At 34.5% G+C, this 22,788-nt stretch overlaps 1 protein-coding gene, 1 long non-coding RNA gene and 2 other non-coding genes across 4 annotated transcripts in view; 1 reads left to right on the forward strand and 3 right to left on the reverse strand.

The window, feature by feature from the left end:
- Window positions 1-1,772: 1,772 nt before the first annotated feature.
- On the reverse strand, window positions 1,773-5,557 carry LOC110803418 (30S ribosomal protein S6 alpha, chloroplastic-like). The gene is made up of 2 exons (NM_001426484.1): window positions 5,027-5,557; window positions 1,773-2,397 (listed from the first exon to the last, which is right to left on the reverse strand). The coding sequence occupies exons 1-2, from the start codon at window positions 5,420-5,422 to the stop codon at window positions 2,158-2,160; spliced, it is 636 nt and encodes a 211-aa protein (NP_001413413.1). The 5' UTR covers window positions 5,423-5,557; the 3' UTR covers window positions 1,773-2,157.
- On the reverse strand, window positions 4,253-4,324 carry TRNAT-UGU (transfer RNA threonine (anticodon UGU)). Its single transcript has one exon. It is a non-coding gene; the product is annotated as a tRNA-Thr (tRNA).
- On the reverse strand, window positions 4,714-4,785 carry TRNAT-UGU (transfer RNA threonine (anticodon UGU)). Its single transcript has one exon. It is a non-coding gene; the product is annotated as a tRNA-Thr (tRNA).
- Window positions 5,558-12,297: 6,740 nt separating the features above from the next.
- Window positions 12,298-22,788, forward strand: part of LOC110803412 (uncharacterized) — a 34,737-nt gene continuing 24,246 nt past the window's right edge. The window contains exons 1-3 of the long non-coding RNA XR_002537448.2: window positions 12,298-12,803; window positions 13,323-13,443; window positions 13,523-13,757. This is a non-coding gene — a long non-coding RNA (uncharacterized lncRNA). The remainder of the gene's footprint in view (window positions 12,804-13,322; window positions 13,444-13,522; window positions 13,758-22,788) is intronic.

The following is a 22,788-nucleotide window of genomic DNA, read 5'->3' on the forward strand; positions in this document are numbered from 1 at the left end:
TGCATACAATTTGATATATTAAGAGTCAAAATAATGGTTAAATGAGTAAAAGTCAACCATGGTGCGATATATCTGGAACGGAGGAAGTATATGATTTTTTCCTTTACAATTATTTAGTTACAAATATATGAAGTAATCAGTATATCGATAAGGAATTTCTAATGAGAATTAACCCTTTTTCTTTTATATTGGTTAGGGACAGATTTGGGGAGGGCAGGGGAAAATCTCCATTGAGGTTTACAAGAGCTACACTGCAACTATAGTGGTAGAAGGCCTATGGAATCTTTTTGTTTATATTTCTAACATTGGTTTGATATGACTGAAAACATTTTCTGTAATAACAATCAAAAGTGTTGCGCGCACAAGGTGTACAATAAATTTTTTTTGGTGCAAATGAGCCACAAGGGCGGGGATGAGAATCGATCCCAGGATCACCTGAAATCGGGATGGAAGCTCTAACCAACTGAGCTATCCATCACTCTCAGGTGTACAATAAATTTATTGTACACCAAAATAACTTTTACTCATTTTTTTGTAACTTTAACCTAGTTTTGATTAACTTTTATATTAGTAAAAAAAGTTGATAGATAAACATTTTAAAGGGTTAAATGAATAATTTTATACATTATTAGTGATTTTGAAGAAATGAGTTTTATTAAAATGAAAAAAAAAAATCACTAAAAAATAGATAACTTTTACATATACTACGTATAAGCTTAACTTTTAAGTATTTTGAGTTAACTTTTACTCCGGTATACAATATTTATTGTACAACCCTTCTAAATAAGAATTTGTGAATAACAATTTTCAATGGAAAACATTATTGCAAATATGTACTTTTGTTTAGTTTCTTACAATAAATTTTTTGGGGAAAATGAAAGTTGAAGGGAAGGGGAATGATGAATATGATGAGTGGAAAAGAAAGTAGGGAATATGGAGCAAATGTGTCGTTCTTTCTTCAAAAAAGGAAAAAGGTTTTCTATATTTGAGAAAATTGTTTCTCAACCCTTAACAGACCAAACAAAAGAAAATGAAAATTTGTTCAACTCCAAAACAACATAGCACATTGGGGGCAATTGAGAACTTGAAGTAAGTCGAATATCAAAATAAATAAATTATTTAAAAAAGGAAGTAGAATATTATTGTAAGAAAATATAACTTTAACACTGGAGCCTGAACACAAAGGTCAAAAGTTCGGATCCCCTCCTTCTGTTTTGTAATTTGTAATGACATTTTAAGTTAATAGCGCCCAAAGAAAAAGTTTTCTAATTTACTTGTCTTGTTTGACTAGTTGTTTGTAACGATTATTTATGTCATTTAATATGTTCTCCGGTTAACATGAATTTGATGAAATGGATAATTAAGTGGAACTTCATTGGAAGTTCGATAAGAGTTGGGAAGTGGCTCACCTGTCCCCCTTTGGCAAATAATGAGAATTGTGACTTGTGTAGAACCAAATAAGAGTCTATCATAAAGAGCTAATAATAAAAATAAAGTCAATCAGCAAATAAGGCCATGCATTGCATAGTGGTTCAATGAACGAGACAGCAAGCAAATTTGTTCCAGTTTAAGAAACAAATGTTGGTACAACTGTTCCTTATTCGTCTGGGAAGATCAGATCAGATCATATGCAACAACCTTCCCACTATGAGTAGCTGTAGTGGATTAAGACAAGATAGGTTCAAGTCTGTTGATTAGCCAAAATCAGATCTTTCCTATCTGAAGAACTTCTATTCATCAATCAGAGGGTTCTTCATAAGTAATCATAACTTGTCTGTCTTATCCAACCTCAGTTGAATCGAGGTACCAAAAACACAGCTAAAAACCATAACAAGATAATGGCTGTCATAATCAGTATGAAATTATGAATACCTTACAACAAAAGTCATAGCTGCACATGGAATTTTCGATTTAAGGCAAAGTTATGTCATTTCAAGGGTATATATCAGTAATGGGAAAGAAAAGAAAACACTACTGGTTCAAACATTGGTTCAACCACAACTCACATGCATTAAAAGACTTCAAAAAATGATATGCTACAGAAACTGCAGTGATAACCAACTATGGCAACAGTATAGATAATAAGGAGAGAAGTAGGGTACATAATCTCGTTGACTTTCGATAGGAACCTAGAGACTACTGTTTGAATTTGACTTTTCAGTATTTCCTCTTACGAATCTTGAAGCTCGATGACCTTATGACGTCGTCGTCGGTTACGAGTGCGGCCTCTAGAGGAGAAATGGATTCGGGTTTAGTGAAATAGGTGAAGAGGAGATAAATACCGTCTAAGTAATTGTTGGTTTCTCCTGCTTTGTTCTTCCTCTTGATGCTGTAGGCTAGAGGAATCACCCCTCTGTTGAAGACTTCCACATACATGGCTCCCCCAGCTACAAGCAACTGCAAAAGTAAAACGGACAACCATGCTCAAGAACACAACATGTCGATACTATCAATGGCGAATCCAGAATAATATATTAGTGGGTGCAAAATGTATAAATTTTTCTTCATTTTAGCGGGTGCAAATGGTCAAATGTGTACATAAAAGCTAGAAATTTTCTGATTTTTTTTTATAAAAATTGCCAAAAATCTACGTTTAAGTCATGACATACTATGATTTTTCTTCATTTTAGTCATGAAATTTTCTAATTTTACATTCTACAGTCACCACACTAGCTCCGTCCCTGGATACTATTTAAGTTTGCAAGAGTGATCTAGGAGCTGAATAACAAGTTAACAACTACAGTCTTACATAACATCCCGTGTTCTCGTACTAATGGTCACACAAGGAACTGTAGGATATCCGGAAAGTATTGTCACATTTCCTAAAATGTAATGGATTGTGATTAGGTTTTTCATTTAGTTAATCCACAATGATATTCCCCCCAAAAGCATTCCATATCAGTCTAGTGACTCTACAATCCTAATTCAATATTTTGATCAACCTCTTAACATCAAAATTTCAGACTACTTCCTGTCAATAAATAAAGCACCAACAGTCGGGGGTTTTTTAATTCACATTTTTAATTCGTAGATAAAGAAATTTCTTCATTCATAGATTTCCATTCATGTGATGTAGTTCAGTGGTTCTCCCACTCAATACTTTAGTAGTTGTTATGCTCTTATTAGTAGTTATTACAAAGTGTTTTTAAAGGTGAGATTCCAAATGTGAGATGACATAGCCAAGGTTCCCCACCAAACCAGTGCAATTCCAAGCTTAAACATCTAGCCTTCCACAAAATGTAACTAGCCCATACTTTCTCGTGGAGCCTAACTTAGGGTAAATCCAATAAGCTGGAGCCCAAACTCCAGAAGTCCAAAATGTCCACCCCGTGATTAAGGTAGTACTTCATCACCAGTTCACCACGCCCTCCTCATTTGAGTCCCTTAAAAAGGGATGCTGGCTAAGAAACAGGAAAGCTTAAGGTCAAGAGTAGAGAATTTCCCCCACTACTAATCCCCCCAAAGAAAAAGCCACTTCAACATGTCAATAAGGAAAAGTGTTGGAGCATTAGCGTTTTGCCTCACAATCAATACCCTTAAGTCCTAATTGGGTATTTAATCAAAAAAATCATTATTATAGCTGCAGAATCGCACACATACCCCCCAGTGCCCCCACACCAGATCACACACAAAACCTTTTTGTTTCTCTTCTTTGCATAATTCTGCAATGTTTTTATTTACAACAACATTAAGTCTGAATTGGTATATGCATTTAAAAAAAAATCAACTAATTCTGATTCAGTTATGTTGTTTGCTAGATATTATCAGTTGTTTTCATCTAGGTCTGAACTCTGAAGTCTTTGGATTAATCAATTTGCTCATGTGAGGGGGGGGGGGGGGGGGGTGATAGTGTTGCAGCCCATTCCTTCATCTTCTTGTACCTAAAGTCCCAAATACAATCAAGGGTAACCATGACATCAAATGACGCAAGGACAAACCTTTAACTTATGTCCAATTTATCCATAGTCCCATAAGCAAAATCAAAAGTTACTTCTAACTTTCGAAAACCCTCCACTTAACCTTCGCCAGTTTTCCCTGCATACCAAAACGTTCTCCTTCTAACTTCGTCCCCCACCCCTCGCAAATCCAATCCACAATTATCTCTAAGTTTCTAGGGTCATCAACTCATCATGAATTATTTGCAGTGTTTTTTTCTTCACTTGTTTAACCAAACAATGCAAGGAAAAACAAAACATGATACTCTCCCTTTAGTGGTTCTAAACATTCATACCACAAAAAAGGGAAAAAAAAATGCCCCCATGCAGGATCGAACTACAGACCTTCAGTTTACAAGACTGACGCTCTACCACTGAGCTATAGGGGCTATGTTAATCCCCTGGTTAAATTTTAATTATCTTAACTAATATTCAATCAACAGCTTTAAACTTTACACAACACAAACCTAAAAATAATTCAGCAACCTAAACCAAAAATCCCAAATACAATCCAGGGAAACCATGATATCAAATGAGGCAAGGACAAACCTTTAACCTATGTCCAATGTATCCATAGTCCTATAATCGAAACCAAAAGTTACTTCTAACTTACGAAAACCCTCCACTTAAGCTTCATCATGTATTATTTGCAGTGTTCTTTCCCTCATTTTTTTAACCAAACAATGCAAGGAAAGACAAAACATGGAATTGGGGCAAAGTCAAGCCTATATTCTCTCCCTTCAATGGCTGTAAACATTTATACCACGAAAAAGAAAAATGCCCCCATGCAGGATCGAACTACAGACCTTCAGTTTACAAGACTGACGCTCTACCACTGAGCTATAGGGGCTATGTTAATCCCCTGGTTAATTCTTAATTATTTGACCAGATAATCAAGTAATCAACCAACAGCTTTAAACTCTACGCAATAGAAACCTAAAATTATCCAGCAATATAAGCCAAAAATCGCCAAATTATCCCGCAAACCTCGGCAATTTATAAGCAAAGCTTAAAAAAAAGGGCAATTGAACAAAATAATTATAATCATTCTTCAATAATAAAAGAAAAATTAAATAAAAATAAATCTTTACCTCTTCGTATTTCTGGGTAAGAGTTAGGCGTTCATCCTCAGTCATATCGGGTCGAAGAACAGCCATGGTTTCATACTGTCGGAGCCCCGGCGGGCATTGTGGCTCCGGCTTTTCTTCAACCGCTAATCCGGCCGGTGGCGTTGAAGGCGGGTCTTCGTCCAAACCCCCGAAACCACCCTCGAAGAACGAGCCCGAGAAGTCTAGAGCTATGGCCTTAACATATGGGCCGTAATTGGACAGGTAATGGTGGCGAGAGGGTTTCAGGTTTGGGTTAAATGGGTTAAGATTGTGGGTGAAATTAATGGTAGAAGGTTTGAGTTTAGGTTTGGGGATGGAGTGGAGAGAAGTGGTGGGTGAAGAAGAAGGGAGTGTTGAAGTGAGAGAAAATGTCGCCATTGTTTTTGGGCTCAGCTTCCTGCTCTCTGAGCTCAGCGATGGTCTGATACTGGATAGATAAGGGGGATTCAATTTTTATTTTATTTTTTTCCCTTTAAATAAAAATATTGGACATGACAAATTGACAACCAAGGAAATCATTTACCCACCGAAAATTTTATTTTTGATGCATCTTATGCTCTAGTACTCTATAGCCTTGTTCTGCAAAATTAGCAGTAGCGGGTAGCGGGTAAAATTAGCGGTAGCAGACAAAATTAGCCTTGTTCGTCAAAACGCTACCCGCTACCTCAAACGTTACCGTCGAAAACGCCCTATGCCTCCATAATCTATCCTCTTTTTCTTTTTCTTTTTGTCAGAATGGGTTACTGCATTAATTACCTAATATCAAATCAAATAACAAAGAGTTTGTTTAACTAGCTCCACTTTCTGTGGAGGCAAAAAGATAGCTATTTATGGCACAACTATTACGAAGCAAGCTTGCTTCCAAGAAATGAATGTCATTAGTTGTAGAGATACCCCTAGTTAGGCATGGGGGTGGGGTAATTTCAATGCCTTGATCCAACAGACTCAATCGATCCTTGGCCTTGTTTGCCACATAGTCCACCTCCACAAGTTGCTCCCTTCTTCTGAATTTCACCCAGAGGCTTTCTTGGGTGCTTTGCAACTCCCTACATTTACCATACAGGTTAGTGAGCCATGATATTGGTGCTTGATCATTGTTAATGTTTTCTACTGCCATCTTGCAATCTGATATAATGGTAACACTTTGCCAAGTATTTCTTATAACCCATGAGATAGCCATCAGAATGACTTGTGATTCTGCAGCATTGGTTGAATGTACCAGTTATATCAGCAATGAACATGTGCTCTGAGTCCCTACAAACAATAGCATAGGAAGCAAGAAGAGTGAAAGTACAAAAAGTAGCATCACATTTAACAATAAACTTGGTTTGGGCAGGAGAATCCATATGCATTGGTCTAGTCTGTTGGGTTGATTGAGTGTTAGTGGTTTCATATTCTTTAGACAACCAGATTGTCTAATGACACCAAGGGCTAATGGCTTTGTTTTCTTTTTGAAAGGTTCACAGGTTTCTTATATTCCATATTCTCCAAAGGCAAAAGGCAAACACATTTTGGGGTGAAGTGTTCAGGTTCATGGTAGTTTCATTATCTTTCAGATTTTCCAAAAACCAGGTTTCAAAATCATAATGCAAGTGATTAAATTTGGGGTTAAACTCAATATTATTCCAGAATTCAGTAGCTCTGCACTACAAAAAAAAGCTCATATAGCGACGGACCAAATCCGTCTCTAAATTGGTCAAATCCGTCGCTATGTGTGCTTAGGGACGGATTTAGGGACGGATAACGTCCGTTACTAAAAACCTTGTCGCTAATTCAATTTAGGGACCGATTCCATAAAATCCGTATCTAATATTTAGAGACGGATTTATAAATCCGTCCCTAAATTTAGGAACGGATTCAAAAATCCGTATTTAATATTTAGAGACGGATTTTTGAATCTGTCCCTAAATTTAGGGACGGATTTAAAAATCCGTCTCTAAAATTTAGGGACCGATTCAAAAATCCGTCTCTAAAATTTAGGGACGGAATTTGAATCCGTCTCTAAATTTACAAGTAAAAATAATTGCAACCTATTGTTAGATGTTCGGTTCAACTCGGTCCCATTACCGGTTCGAAATCTCGCTTAGGTCAACCCGGTCCAGCTTTGCAAGGGGAAGGGATAAGGGGAATCGAACTTGTGACCTCAAAGTCACGAGGAGAAACTCTAACCAACCAAACCAAATACAACTTGTATTCATCTATGTGTGAAATTGATAATAAGTAAAAGAAATATTAGAAACGGATCTAGAAAATCCGTCTCTAAACTAGGGACGAATTTAACATTCCGCCTCTAAATTAGGGACGGATTTAAAATTCTATCTCTAATTTAGAGAATTTGCTAAAACACATTAGGGACAGATTTTAAAATTCGCTCTCTAATTTAGATCTAACTTTCTACGAAGAGTCTATGAGAAATTGCTAGTGGATTTTACGTTTTGAAATTGCTAAAACACATTAGGGACGAATTTTGAAATCCGTCCTTAACTTAAAGACGGATTTTGGAATCCGTCCCTAACTTAAAGACGGATTTGAAATTCGTCCCTAAATTAGAGACGGATTTTGAAATCCGTCCCTAAATTAGAGACGGATTTATAAATCCCTCGATAAAAGTATCGACGGATTTCCAATATCCGTCTCTAAAGACAGATGTTGAATATTCCGTCTCTAAATTAGAAACGGATATAAATCCGTCTCTATATATCCGTTGCTATACGAGATTTTTTTTGTAGTGCTGGGGCAGTACAAAAAGATGTGTGCAATGTCTTCTTGGGTGGTTGGACAAAATTGACAGTTTCCATTGGGAATGATTTGTCTGCTAGCTAAATGAGAGGCAGTTGGGAGCCTTCCCCAAGGAATTAGCCATAGGAAAAGCTGGATATTTGGAGGACATCTTGCTTTCCAGATGCAACTTCACTTCCCATTAGGGATCTGATCAGGGAACTTGGAGTTCCAAATAATGTTGTAAGCAATTTTAGAATCAAAGAGGAGACCTTTAGACAAGGAACAAAAAGGGGCATCCTCACCAAACTAGGGAATGGGGATAGCATGGATGCATAATATGAGATCAGTAGGTAAAATGAAGAACAAACTATTCAAATTCCAATGGCCATCTCTCATCACACTGCTCAGCATTATAGTCCTATATCTGATGTATCAAAATCAACATAAAACGTGTGTTAAAGTTGATTTTCTCATTTTTTTAGCGGCGGATTTTAAATATTTAATAAGGGGTCAGTAGAAGAATTAATTATTACTTTTTGGGTTTTACTATGAGGAGTTCCCATCGCTAGAAGAATTAAATATGATATATTCATGAATCGAGTTTGGCAGCTATCTTGGAAAATTAGTTGCCTCACAGAGGATACATCGGCGGACCTAGCCAAGGTCGAAAGCTTTGTGATCAACCATTGTTACCGGATAGCGAATCAAGTGGAGGATTTTATGGCAGCAACAAGAACTTCTTGTAATTCTGTGTCGTTGTAGTTTTCATCTTTTGACCATTTTCTCTCCCTCATCATCCGTAAGGATGCTAAGGTTTGTCCTTTCCGAGGGATCAACTTGGTTTTTCTTTCCTTATCAAAAAATAAAAATAAAAATAATACAAGCATACTCTGGACACGAAATTTAAAGGAGTCGGAGCTAAAATGTACACATTTTTTTGTGGTGGGGGACTCGGCATATATACATACACCAATATTTAATTGGCTTATACTTAATACATAAGGAGTATTCCATAATTAAACTTTAAAATTGATCTTATTAATGGTAATTCATGATTGCTTAATATGTTAACCGCATGAATTTAGTGTAAACTAGTTTAACCCCATGCTATGCAGGGATTTCGTACTGCTTTCTAAGTGATTTTATGTCATCATAATGCTAATATAGGTGTTATTTCTAGCTAAAAATATTTCATTTATGTTTATTCAGAAAGCTTAATTATTAATTTAGGCAAATTATTAAATTCTCACTTGAACTTAATCTATGTGAATACTTATTGAATTGTCATATAAATTGTGATTATGAACCACGTATTTATAGGGTGGAAATAACGGAATTAGAATTCTACTAGGATTCCAATAACTAAATCCATTGGGATTCTAGTTGAATTAAATCATTAGAATTTTTTGTTTAATCAAACACCTAAGTGTTTCAGATTTAACAAAAACATTCAATTCGAGTAGAATTAGGAAAACGATATTAAGCAAGCAATCCTAAACGACCAAGGATTTGGTCGTACGAAGCCTCGCAGCGACGCAACCCACAAGGGGCACTGGTGCTCGGCTCGGCCCAAGGGTGGGCGTTGGCAGCACGCGACCCATGATGTTGGGCGATGCTGTTGGGCCTGCCTTAGCTCGTTGCATTGGGCCTGCCTTGCTGCTCGCTTGCGCGCGCGGGCTTCGCTGGGCCTTGCGTCTAGCAAGCTCGTCCGTCGATCGTTTCGTACGTCGCGCTTCCGATTCGTTTTCCGATTCCGGAATTCATTTTCGATTCGAACAATATTTAATATTTCCGATTCGAACAAATATTTAATATTTTCGATTCCGACAATATTTCCGATTCCGGTAATATTCCGTTTCCGGCAATATTTCTATTTCCGATAATATTTTCCGATACGTACCATGTTTCCGTTTCCGGCAACATCTACGACTTGGATAATATTTATATTTTCGTTATGATCCATATTTCCGTTTCCGGCAATATCATCATTTCCGGAGTATTCATATTTTGCCTTTTGACGATTTCAACTCCCACTGGAACCGAGATCCGTCGTTTCCGAATATTCATAAATAGAGTATTTAATTTACTTAAATACTTGATCCGTTCACGTACTATTTATGCGACCCTACAGGTTCAGTCAAGAGTAAGCTGTGGATTAATATTATTAATTCCACTCGAACTGAAGCGGTCTCTAGCTAGACATACAGCTCACTTGATCTCACTGAATTATTAACTTGCATAATTAATTAATACTGAACTGCATTTATTATACTTAGCATTGAATGCATACTTGGACCAAGGGCATTATTTCCTTCATTTTCCTCTTCATCCAATAGTTTGTATAGCTTGAACTTGTAAATTTTCAACAATCGATTAACACCAATTAATCGATCAACATCTATTATGTAAACTATTGTCAGATTAACAATAGTAACATTTATTTTACAAAAATGACAAATTATATATAATTGGAACTAAATAGAAAAGATCTATAACCTCACAAACGCCACTCCAACTTCATCTGCTCGCAATTTGTTCAAAATTAAGTAAAGTTGCAAATTTTGATGAATTCATAGTACAATTAAAAGAGTTTAAGGTTTTCAATTCGGTTTAAATTACCTTCATTATAGTGTTTGCTTGATTGAAACTCTATCAATAGCTTTGTGGTGATCGATTCAGATGTTTAATTTCCATTTTGCTTCTTCAATTTTGCTTCCTGATTTTGATTTGGGATCGGGGTTTTGGAATAGGGGAGAGAATGTATGGAGATGAAAGAAGAAGGTTTAGTGCGAGAGTCGAGAAACGCGACTGCAATATTTGTTTGGGATTGGCCGGGGCCCGGGATTGTTAGCACGTGTGAATTTTTGGTCTACAATGATTTTATTGTGGACCAGGTTCACACAAGAATAATCCTGCAATTAAATAGCAATATAGATCTGACACTTAAATGGGGACTAATAAAAATGAAAAACGTATCACTTAAAATGGGACGGAGGAAATATTATTTTACCTTCGAAATGACCCATAATAGGTTGTTTTTCATTTCTGTCATTTATTTAAGGCATATTAGCCAAAAATGACCTTTTATAACCCAAATTTTGCGAGAAAGAAACTTATATAACTTTTTTTTGGAATCACACCTTAATGTAATTTTTTTTTTTGCAAAAGACAACCTAAGGGAAGTTTTCGGCATTGACTGAGCTTTCTCGGCCATTGACTTGCACGTGAGTAGCACGTGTGGCTTTATTTTGCTAACCACACCCAATATCACTCCAAAATTGTAAGCTTATAAACCTAAAGTTGAAAAAAAAATCGTAAAAAAATCAAGTTTGAAAATTCAAGACTTGGGAAAATCAGTGTCTTTAGCCAAAGTTAAGTCACACGTGCAAGTCAATGGCCAGAAAAGCTCAGTCAATGCCGGAAACTTCCCTTAGGTTGTCTTTCCAAAAATATTTGTGTGATTCTACAAAAAAAATTATATAAGATTATTTGTCGCAAAACTTGGATTATAAAAGTCATTTTTGACAAATTTGCCTTTATTTAATTATTAAAAATAAGCAGTTAAATTAAAGTTGTTCCGTCCTCCTCCGTTAGAGGAAGTCTTTGTCACAAGTGACTTGTGTCCATATTGGACACAAGTGAGTACCAATACAGAATTTGGAGTACCAATACAGAATATGTTAGTACCAATACAAATTATGTGAATACCAATAATAACACATATGACTTATATTGGTGGTATTTCTAAGCAATTTTGCATTTTGGTACTGACATATTATGTACTAGATTTTAGCCCGTGCGTTGCACGGTTTCTATTAAATTTTTACGTTAAAATAAAACTCCTATACATATCAACTGCTATATTTTATAAATTAGATTAAATTAATTTTTTTTTAATTTTGGATTGAATTTCATTTTAGATTTATTTTTGAATTATTATAGTGTTTGATTTTGGATGAAATTGTATATAAGAAATATTAATAATTATTTAATAAATATTTACGTGACACCTAATTATTTATCTACGTGGCATTCGACTTTTTAATTAAAAAATAATTTTGAAGTCTTATTTTTCATTGGCCGAAACCATTAGATTTCCTACGTGGCGCTCTAATATTGGATTAATGTTTGATTTTGGATTGAATTTTATTTTAGATTAGTGTTTGATTTTGGATGAATTTTATTTTAGATTTATTTTTTAATTATTAGAGCGTTTAATTTTGGATGGAATTGTATATATTAGTAATTAATTAATTAATTTAAATATCTACGTGGCACCTAATTAATTATCTACGTGGCACTCGATTTTTTTAATTCAAAAATAAATTAGAAATCTTATTTTTCATTGGCCGAAACCATTAGTAATCCTAGGTGGCGCTCTAATAATTCAGCAAATATGCCTCCTCTATATATGTATATCAGATTGGTACTCAAGATGATTGTATTTGGATCACTTGTGTCCATGTTGAGATTTAGAAACCCTGCCTACGTTATGAGAAAAGACAGTTGTAAACTTCCATCAAAAACAAAGAAAAAAAAGTCAATTGTAAACCTTCATTACTCCAACTCTCCAAGGCGGCAAGGCCTCCACCGCGAAACATTAACCGCCATAAATAAAGCACTCCTCGACCCTCGTTGCCGTCACGGTGATAATTCCGACCTAGTACTCCATCCTTCTTTTTTCTCTCTCCAAACCACCCTGTATAAAACTAACAATCCGATCAAAACCCTAAGCCTAGATAATGTTTTTTCTTTCTTCTGTTCTTAGTTCTCCCCTCAAATTTCATGAAAACTTCGATCAAACTCTTCACTTTGCGGAAGAATTCCGTCTTCGAAACGTCAATTAGTCTTCGAAACAGTGTCAATTAGTATCTGAGACGGGAATTCTAGGGTTTCGGAGGCGATTCCGGTATTCACGTGTTTCAGGCAACGAAACAGTGAAAATTACACAGAGACAGTAATGCTAGGGTTTCATCGGGGGTCATTCGGCACATTACCGTCTTCTATGGCATCGAAGTAGACGAATTATACACCAAAGGTAAGCAAACTTTATTTGTTTGTAATTTAGGATTTGTGGACGGTGTTGAGTAGATGTGTCTATAATAAGTAAGCAAATTAATTTTAACTGTCTTGTTGTTGTTTAGTTGATCAATCAAACTGATTATGTATGTTCAATTCCAGAAAATCATGTAAATTTAGCAAAAATTTCCCGAGTATTAAGTACGTGTTGTGTTATTAAATTCTCTTCATGGCCTGTTCACAATTTGGTTGGTTATTTTATGAGCGTTCTTATAGGTAGTTTAGGATTCTATGTTGCAAGATGACGATACAAGTATGGAATTAATCATGCAATTGCTTCCTGAAGGATAACGAGTAGGGAATGGAAGTTAGTGGTAGCCACTGTTCCACTCACTAGAATGTTTGTGAGTAGTGGTCTGAGTTTTGTTTTGCTCTTTATGTTATCCATTGAATTATCCACAATATCTTGAGAATTGTTTCATTTGTTGCTGTTGCATTTAATAAGGTCTGATGTATGTTACCTTGTGTGTATATGCAGTTCAGTCATCCCACGGTGTAAGCATTTACTGAGCTATTCGAGAGATTATGGATGCAAGAGGTCAAACATAGCTTCTTTTTCGCGGTCCTTTGTCATAACTCTCTGCTGCTTATTAAAAGAGGTAATATAAAATCCACAGGTTAGTGTCCAAACTTACTGAAGATATTAGTGTTGTTCTTACTGTGTGCATTATGTCATAGGTCCAACTGCCCACGCGCCAAGGAACTGGTTTAGCAGATAGCTAAAGAATCCCGCTTTCCACCAGATGGCTGAGCAATTGCAGCAAACCCTTCAAGACTATCTGGAACCACAATAACCCTTCAGGACTATCTGGAACCACAATTTGATCCTCAGCAGTATTCTTGCACTTGCAGCAAGCCAACACATGATAGAGAATCCTCCTTATATGAACGTCTTGGTAGGGCTTCGAGGCAGGTTTGTTTTCTAGTGTACTTTCAATCCACTGGTTCGGTATATGAACTTTTGATTATGATGTATGCTTAGTCAATGAATAATATTATGTGTACTATTGTACAAACTAAGTTATTTATCTACTGCTTTAGCGACATGTAAATTGTTTATGTTGGACAAACCAGTATTTCTTTGCCAATCTGTCTAAGTGACTGGTGAAGTTTCAAGTAGGACCAGGACTGTTCTCAGATGCTAGCTCGACTCCATTGTTTCTCTTAACTTAGGACTGTATTGTTTAGTAGAAATGTGTTGTGTTTCCCGCTTTGTTTCGTAGGATATCTTCTCTTTTTTTAAAAGGAAGTTATTTAAAGTGAGAGTATGTTCTATATTAGTAGTATGAATGAATTTTAAAGCGCATATAACATTTCTGATGTATCAAGGGGAGTGCTATTTTATTCTATAAGTGGAGTGTTTGGTTTTCACTTTTCAGAGCTAAGTTTTTAAGTAGTCGTGAGAAGTCGAGTTTTGTGTCTTTTGGGTGGATGTGGTTGTATTTATTATGTTGTTCATAGCAATCAAAGCTATATTTTGGGAGTTCACTTGGAGTGATCTTTTGAAGGTTTCTTTAATATTGTCGTGGACAAATGTGTGAGGAACATAAAGTAACACCACCCCTACCATTAAAAAAACTCAGTTTGGATGGAAGTTCCGTTTCTTTGGGAAAACTTTTGGATTGTCCACTTACATGTTTATTAATTTGCTGCTTTTGATCTTATACCTTGTCGTAAGAGTAGATTAGGCAGTTGAGGTTCTTGCTTTGAAGTTTATTTTGTGGTTCAACCAAAATGTTTTAATTGTAAATCATACTAATGGTTTCGTGACTTAATGTTCAAAATTGTTTTGGCTGAATAGTTTTTTTTTTGTTTTTTGTTGAAGTTAGGAGCTATTTTTGAGGCTCGAGTGATAGTGCTTATTTGTTGTTTATGGAAAGTTCTTTTTTGAAAGTGTACTGGAAGTGATCTTGTAAATATGTTTAGATGGTTATTATTGGGAGGATTATGGGTAGTCAAGTCCAACGTGTTTTGTTGGCTATCATTGTGTGTTATTTTGGGTCTAAATGATGATTGGTGCTACTGAAGGAGGAAACATGATTTTGACAACGCAAGTGTAATTGGGGAGTTTCTAATGTCTAAGTTCTCTTAGTGGAAAGAACAGAACAATGCCTATGTTTGAGATTCTGCGATTTATGGGAAGTATCATATTGAAAACGTATTTGGAGTAGTTTTTGTTAAGGGCTTAGTTCAAATTAAGCAACCTTTTGGGAGTAATATCCGTAAAAAGGTTTAGCACATTTTGACGGGTACCATTGAATTTGATTTGTGGGTCTTAATGATTAGAAATTTTGACTTTTGACTGAGTGTGGGGATTGCTCTGTTAAGAGTTATGGATTGTTATTTGCAAATGTTTTGATTTCTTTCTGATGGATTGAAGTCTGAGATACGTAAAAATGTAAACTTGAATCTGATTTTTAGTCTCTTAAACTGATTTTACCTATAAAAGGGTCTTCTTCCTAATGATTTCTTATCTAACTGTTTGAAACTTGATCTTACTAAAGATTTTTATTATGTGAATATATATTTTTGAGGGCCTAGCCGCCTAGGTATGGAGTTTATTATGTAGTTTATGGAAAGCTCTATTTTGGAATTTTAGTGAGAGTTATCTTGAACTTTCTGATGGTCATTATTGAGAGGGTCAGTCTTGAGTAATGAAGGAAAGTGAATTCGACAACAAAATGTGGCAGCGCAGTGTTGGTTGCCTAACTTTTCACAGTGAAGAGAAAAAGTGTTCTGTTTTTGAGGTTTTAGTGGTTGTATATATTATGCGGTTTATGGAAAGTCTTATACTGAAACCATACTTGATAAGTAAATTTGTGAAAGCTTAGTTCAAATTACGCAGCATTTGGAGAGGAACGAACTTCAGCATGTATTGATGGTTATCATTATTTTTGATTTGTGGGTCTTAAGATTAGAGGTGTAAACTCAACTCAATACGGGATTGGTCAACTGGGAATTAAACTGTGATCTGAAGGTAGTTATAGAAATATTTATTATGTGGTTTTTGGAAAGTTGTATCAAGTAAGTGTAGTGGGAGTGGAGTGTTCTTAATTTTCTGATGGATAATATTAAGAGGATCAATGTTGACAACAATGGGTGGTGAGGGCGTTTTTGATATCTAAGTTCTCTTAGTAAGGAGAAGAGATTCTTTTATTTTTGTGGTTCTAGTGGTTTTATTTTTATGTGGTTTACAAAATTCGTATATCAGAAGGATACTTGAAGTAAAGTTCGTGAAGGCTTAGTTTAAATTAAACGACGTATGGAGTAATACATGGGACCAAGCTCAGTATGTTTTAATGGTCATCATTGTGTTTGAATTGTGGGTCTTAGTGATTAGAGGGGTGTTAACTCTATGTGAGATTGTTCAATTGAGAATATTTGACTGCCTTTTGTTGGTTCTAAGGTAGTAATAGAAGTTTGTATTACTCAATCTGAGTTTTAGTTTATAAAACTGATTTTTCTATAAATTGATTTTCTACTAATGGCTTATGAGCTAATTGTTTGAAACTTGTTTTGACTAAAGAGTTTTTTAAGTGAATAGCTATTTTGAGATTCTAGAGTGTGTTTATTATGTGGTTTATGGAAAGTTATATTTTAAAAGCTTAGTGAGAAAAATCTTGAATGCCTGATGTTTATTGTTGAGTTGAACAGTGTTTATTAGTTGATGTAAGTGATTTTGGCAACATTTTGGTAGGAATGTTTATTTTTAAGCCTAAATCTCTTGGGTGGAGGAGGAGTTAGTCTTTGATTTTGCGGTTTCAGTGGTTGTAATTATTATGCAGTTTGTGGAAAGTCTTTCATTGAAAGCGCACTTGGAGTAAAGTAATGAAGGCTTAGTTTCGTCTATGAACTTTTGGAGGGATCGCATTCTATGTTTCTATGGTTATCGTTGTGTCTGATTTTTTGTCTTACTGATTAGATTTGTGCTAATGTTTTCTTATCTTACTGTTTTGAAACTTGTTTTGATTAAAGAACTTTTTACCGTAACTGTTTTGGAGACCCTATTGTGTTGATTACGTGGTTCATGGAAAGTTATGTTTTGGAAGCTTAGTGAGAGTGAACTTGAATGTTTTTATGGTTATTATCTTATTATTGAGAGTATTGATGTAGACTTGTACAGGACAGTGACTTCGACAACCAAGTCTGGTGGTCGAATTTTTGATGCTTATGTTCTCTTAGTTAAGGTGAGAGAGGTTTATATTTGAGGTTCTAGTGGATGTTTTTGTAATTCACTTTGTTGAGTGTCTAATATTGGAAGCATACTTGGAGTAAATTTGTGAAGGCTAAATATGAAATTAGCTACTGCGGTTCTTGTTTAGGAACTATGTTTTCATGGTTAATCATTGTGTTTGATTTTTGGGCATTAATGACGGGAGTTGTTAACTGAATGTGGGATTGTTCTGTTGAGGATAACCTATGATTAGGGATTACTTCACTTCATTTTAATGGATTAAAGTCAGGTATGGAGAGCCCTTGAGAGTTATTTTACTAAGAACGGATTTTTTGTTAACGGTTCTTTTATCTAACTGTTTGAAATTTGTTTTGAGACTTTTGACTAATGAATTTTTCTAAGTGAATAACTAGTTTGTGGGCCTGGAGATATTGTTTATCATTTGGTTTATGGTTATTTCTATTTTGTGGAAACTTAGTGAGAAACGTTATGAATGTTCTTATTATTGAAAGGAGTGGTAGTTTACTGATTTAGGTAATAGAGTTTGACAACAGTTGAAAGTTACTAAATTGTTTTAGTATAAAGCATAAGGTATTTGATTTTGAGGTTTTAGTTCTTGTAACTATTATGCGGTTTGTGAAAAGTCTTTACATTGAAAGCGTACGTGGGAGTAAGTTTGTGTAGGCAAAGATTCATTTAAGCAATATTTGGAGTAATGAACCAAGTTCACTGTGTTTTGATGGTTATCGTTGTGTTTGATGTGTGGGTCTTTCTTATTAAAGGAGTTGACTCGATGAGGGATTAGTCATTTTTAATTTAAAATGTGGTTACTCATTACCTTTTGATGGTTTATAGTTAGGCAACTAGGTATAAAAATTTAGTGTATCCTTTAGTTCGTAAAACTAACTTTGCTAATAAACTGATTTTTTAAAATATTCGTTACTTTTTTACTAAATAAAACTTATTTGGACTAACGACTTCTTTAAGGATAACTACATTTGACGTCCTAGAGATTGTGTTGATCATGTGGGTTTATGGACAGTTATATTCTTGAAGCTTGGTGAGAGTGATCTCGAATGTTCTCATGGTTACTACTGGGGTGACCGATGTTGACTTGTAGAGGAAAGCGATTTTGACTTGTAGAGGAATGTAATTTCGACAACCAAGTGTGGTAGTGGATCTTATGATGCCCAAGTTTTCTTGAGAGTGCTTTATATTTGAGCTTCTTGTTGAAGTATTTGTAATTCGGTTTATTTGAAGTCTTGTATTGAAAGTATCCTTGGGAGTAGAATTCATGAAGGCTTGATAAATTTAGCTACCTTGGGAGTTGTTTTAGGAACAAAGTTCACCAGTTTGAATAGGCATCGCTGTGTTTGATTGTTGGGTCTTGATAATGAGAGTTAACTAAATGTGGACTTCATGATACCAAAGTTTTCTGTGTGCTTTTTGTTTGAGTTTCTTGTGGAAGTATTTGTAATTCGGTTTACTTGAAGTCTTATATTGAAGAGTAAATTCGTGAAGGCTTGATAAATTTAGCTACTTTTGGGAGTTGTTTTAAGTTCGACAATTTTTAATAGGCATCATTGTGTTTGATTATTGGTTCTTGAAGGTAGTTGATAACTCAAATGGGATTGATCAGTTGAGAACCGGTTACTAGGGAATTAATTTACTTTATTTTGATCTATTAAAGTCTCCTTCAATCCGATTTTTCTAAGAATAGGATGTTTTAAAGAATGGTTTCTTATCCAACTGTTTTAAATTTGTTTTGACTAATTTTTTTTTGAAAAGTGGATAGCTCTTTTTCCCGGCCTAGAGATAGTGTTTATCATGTGGTTTATGGAAAGTTCTTTTGGAAGCATACGAGAAAAGTCTTGAATGTCAAGGTGGTTATTATTGAGAGGCACTCAATATCGGATTGTTCAGTTGAGAACCTATTACTAGGGAATATTTACTTAATTTTAATGTATTAAAGTCAAAGTCCTCAAAACCGATTTATCTAAGAATAGGATGTTCTAACTAATGGTTTCTTATCCAACTGTTTTAAATTTGTTTTGTCTAATTATTTTTGAGAAGTGGATAGCTCTTTTTCCTGGCCTAGAGATAGTGTTTATCGTGTGGTTTATGGAAAGTTCTTTTGGAAGCATAGGAGACTAGTATTGAATGTCCTGGTTGTTATTATTGAGAGGAACTCAATGTGGGATTGTTTAGTTGACAATCTGTTACTAGGGAATATTTACTTTATTTTAATTTATTAAAGTCAGAGTCCTTGAAACAGATTTTTGTAAGAAAAGGGTGTTTTAAAGAATGGTTTCATATCTAAGTGTTTTAAATTTGGTTTGTCTACTTTTTTTTTGAAAAGTGGATAGCTCTTTTTCCTAGCCTAGAGATAGTGTTTATCATGTGGTTTATGGAAAGTTCTTTTGGAAGAATAGGAGAAAAGTCTTGAATGTCCAGATGGTTATTATTGAGAGGAACTCAATGTGGGATTGTTGAGTTGAGAACATGTTATTAGGGAATATTTACTGTATTTTGATGTATTGAAGTAAGAGTCCTTAAAACCGATTTTCTAAGAATAGGATGTTTTAATAATGGTTTCTTATCCAACTATTTTAAGTTCGTTTTGACAATCTTTTTTTAAAAACGTGGATAGCTTTTTTTCCCCGGCCTAGAGATAGTGTTTATCATATGGTTTATGGAAAGATCGTTTGTAAGCATACGAGAAATGTCTTGAATGTCAAGGTGATTATTATTGAGAGGAACTCAATGTGGGATTGTTCAGTTGAGAAGTTGAGAACTAAGTCAGAGTCCTTAAAAACAATTTTTCTAAGAATAGGATGTTTTAAATAATAATTTCTTATTCAACTGTTTTAAATTTGTTTTGTGTAACTTTTTTTTGAAAATTGGATAGCTCTTTTTTCCCGGCCTAGAGATAGTGTTTATCATGTTGTTTATGGGAAATTCTGTTGGAAGTATAGGAGAAGAGTCTTGAATGTCCAGGTGGTTATTATTGAGAGGAACTCAATGTGGGATTGTTCAGTTGAGAACATGTTACTAGGGAATATTTTCTTTATTTTGATGTATTAAAGTCAGAGTCCTTAAAATCGAATTTTCTAAGAATAGGATGTTTTAATAATGGTTTCTTATCCAACTGTTTTAAATTTGTTTTGTCTTATTTTTTTGAAAAGTGGATAGTTTTTTTTCCCAGCCTAGAAATAGTTTTTATCATGTGGTTTATGGAAAGTTCTTTTGGAAGCATACGAGAGTAGTCTTGAATGTCAAGGTGGTTATTATTGAGAGGAACTCAATATGGGATTGTTCAATTATCAGGGTATATTTACTTTATTTTGATTTATTAAAGTCAGAGTCCTTAAAACCGATTTTTGTAAGAAAAGGGTGTTTTAAAGAATGGTTTCTTATCCAACTGTTTTAAATTTGGTTTGTCTGATTTTTTTTTAAAATTGGATAACTCTTTTTCCCGGCCTAGAGATAGTGTTTATGATGTGGTTTATGGAAAGTTCTTTTGGGAGCATAGGAGAAAAACCTTGAATGTCCAGGTGGTTATTATTGAGAGGAACTCAATGTGGGATTGTTGAGTTGAGAACATGTTATTAGGGAATATTTACTGTATTTTGATGTATTAAAGTAAGAGTCCTTAAAACCGATTTTCTAAGAATAGGATGTTTTAATAATGGTTTCTTATCCAACTGTTTTAAGTTCGTTTTGACAATCTTTTTTGAAACAAGTGGATAGCTTTTTTTCCCCTGCCTAGAGATAGTGTTTATCATATGGTTTATGGAAAGATCGTTTGGAAGCATACGAGAAATGTCTTGAATGTCAAGGTGATTATTATTGAGAGGAACTCAATGTGGGATTGTTCAGTTGAGAAGTTGAGAACTAAGTCAGAGTCCTTAAAAACAATTTTTCTAAGAATCGGATGTTTTAAATAATGATATCTTATTCAACTGTTTTAAATTTGTTTTGTGTAACTTTTTTTGAAAAGCAGATAGCTCTTTTTCCCGGCCTAGAGATAGTGTTTATCATGTTGTTTATGGGAAATTCTGTTGGAAGTATAGGAGAAGAGTCTTGAATGTCCAGGTGGTTATTATTGAGAGGAACTCAATGTGGGATTGTTCAGTTGAGAACATGTTACTAAGGAATATTTTCTTTATTTTGATGTATTAAAGTCAGAGTCCTTAAAATCGAATTTTCTAAGAATAGGATGTTTTAAAAATGGTTTCTTATCCAACTGTTTTAAATTTGTTTTGTCTTATTTTTTTTAAAGTGGATAGTTTTTTTTCCCAGCCTAGAAATAGTTTTTATCATGTGGTTTATGGAAAGTTCTTTTGGAAGCATACGAGAGTAGTCTTGAATGTCAAGGTGGTTATTATTGAGAGGAACTCAATATGGGATTGTTCAGTTATCAGGGTATATTTACTTTATTTTGATTTATTAAATTCAGAGTCCTTAAAACCGATTTTTGTAAGAAAAGGGTGTTTTAAAGAATGGTTTCTTATCCAACTGTTTTAAATTTGGTTTGTCTAATTTTTTTTTAAAATTGGATAACTCTTTTTCCCGGCCTAGAGATAGTGTTTATGATGTGGTTTATGGAAAGTTCTTTTGGGAGCATAGGAGATAAATCTTGAATGTCCAGGTGGTTATTATTGAGAGGAACTCAATGTGGGATTGTTGAGTTGAGAACATGTTATTAGGGAATATTTACTGTATTTTGATGTATTAAAGTAAGAGTCCTTAAAACCGATTTTCTAAGAATAGGATGTTTTAATAATGGTTTCTTATCCAACTGTTTTAAGTTCGTTTTGACAATCTTTTTTTAAAAAAGTGGATAACTTTTTTTTCCCGGCCTAGAGATAGTGTTTATCATATGGTTTATGGAAAGATCTTTTGGAAGCATACGAGAAATGTCTTGAATGTCAAGGTGATTATTATTGAGAGGAACTCGATGTGGGATTGTTCAGTTGAGAAGTTGAGAACTAAGTCAGAGTCCTTAAAAACAATTTTTCTAAGAATAGGAAGTTTTAAATAATGATTTCTTATTCAACTGTTTTAAATTTGTTTTGTGTAACTTTTTTTTGAAAAGTGGATAGCTCTTTTTCCCGGCCTAGAAATCGTGTTTATCATGTTGTTTATGGGAAATTCTGTTGGAAGTATAGGAGAAGAGTCTTGAATGTCCAGGTTGTTATTATTGAGAGGAACTCAATGTGGGATTGTTCAGTTGAGAACATGTTACTAGGGAATATATTTTCTTTATTTTGATGTATTAAAGTCAGAGTCCTTAAAATCGAATTTTCTAAGAATAGGATGTTTTAATAATGGTTTCTTATCCTACTGTTTTAAATTTTTTTTGTCTTATTTTTTTGAAAAGTGGATAGTTTTTTTTTCCCAGCCTAGAAATAGTTTTTATCATGTGGTTTATGGAAAGTTCTTTTGGAAGCATACGAGAGTAGTCTTGAATGTCAAGGTGGTTATTATTGAGAGGAACTCAATATGGGATTGTTCAGTTATCAGGGTATATTTACTTTATTTTGATTTATTAAAGTTAGAGTCCTTAAAACCGATTTTTGTAAGAAAAGGGTGTTTTAAAGAATGGTTTCTTTTCCAACTGTTTTAAATTTGGTTTGTCTAATTTTTTTTTAAAAATTGGATAACTCTTTTTCCCGGCCTAGAGATAGTGTTTATGATGTGGTTTATGGAAAGTTCTTTTGGGAGCATAGGAGAAAAATCTTGAATGTCCAGGTGGTTATTATTGAGA

This window comes from Spinacia oleracea, chromosome 6 (assembly GCF_020520425.1).
Source record: "Spinacia oleracea cultivar Varoflay chromosome 6, BTI_SOV_V1, whole genome shotgun sequence".
NCBI lineage: Eukaryota > Viridiplantae > Streptophyta > Magnoliopsida > Caryophyllales > Amaranthaceae > Spinacia > Spinacia oleracea.

Coding starts and splice junctions, on each gene's coding strand:
- LOC110803418 (NM_001426484.1), bottom strand. CDS start 5,422: ATGGCGACATTTTCTCTCACTTCAACACTCCCTTCTTCTTCACCCACC. Junction 2,398..5,026: donor TTACCCAGAAATACGAAGAG/GTAAAGATTTAT, acceptor TTACTTTTGCAG/TTGCTTGTAGCTGGGGGAGC.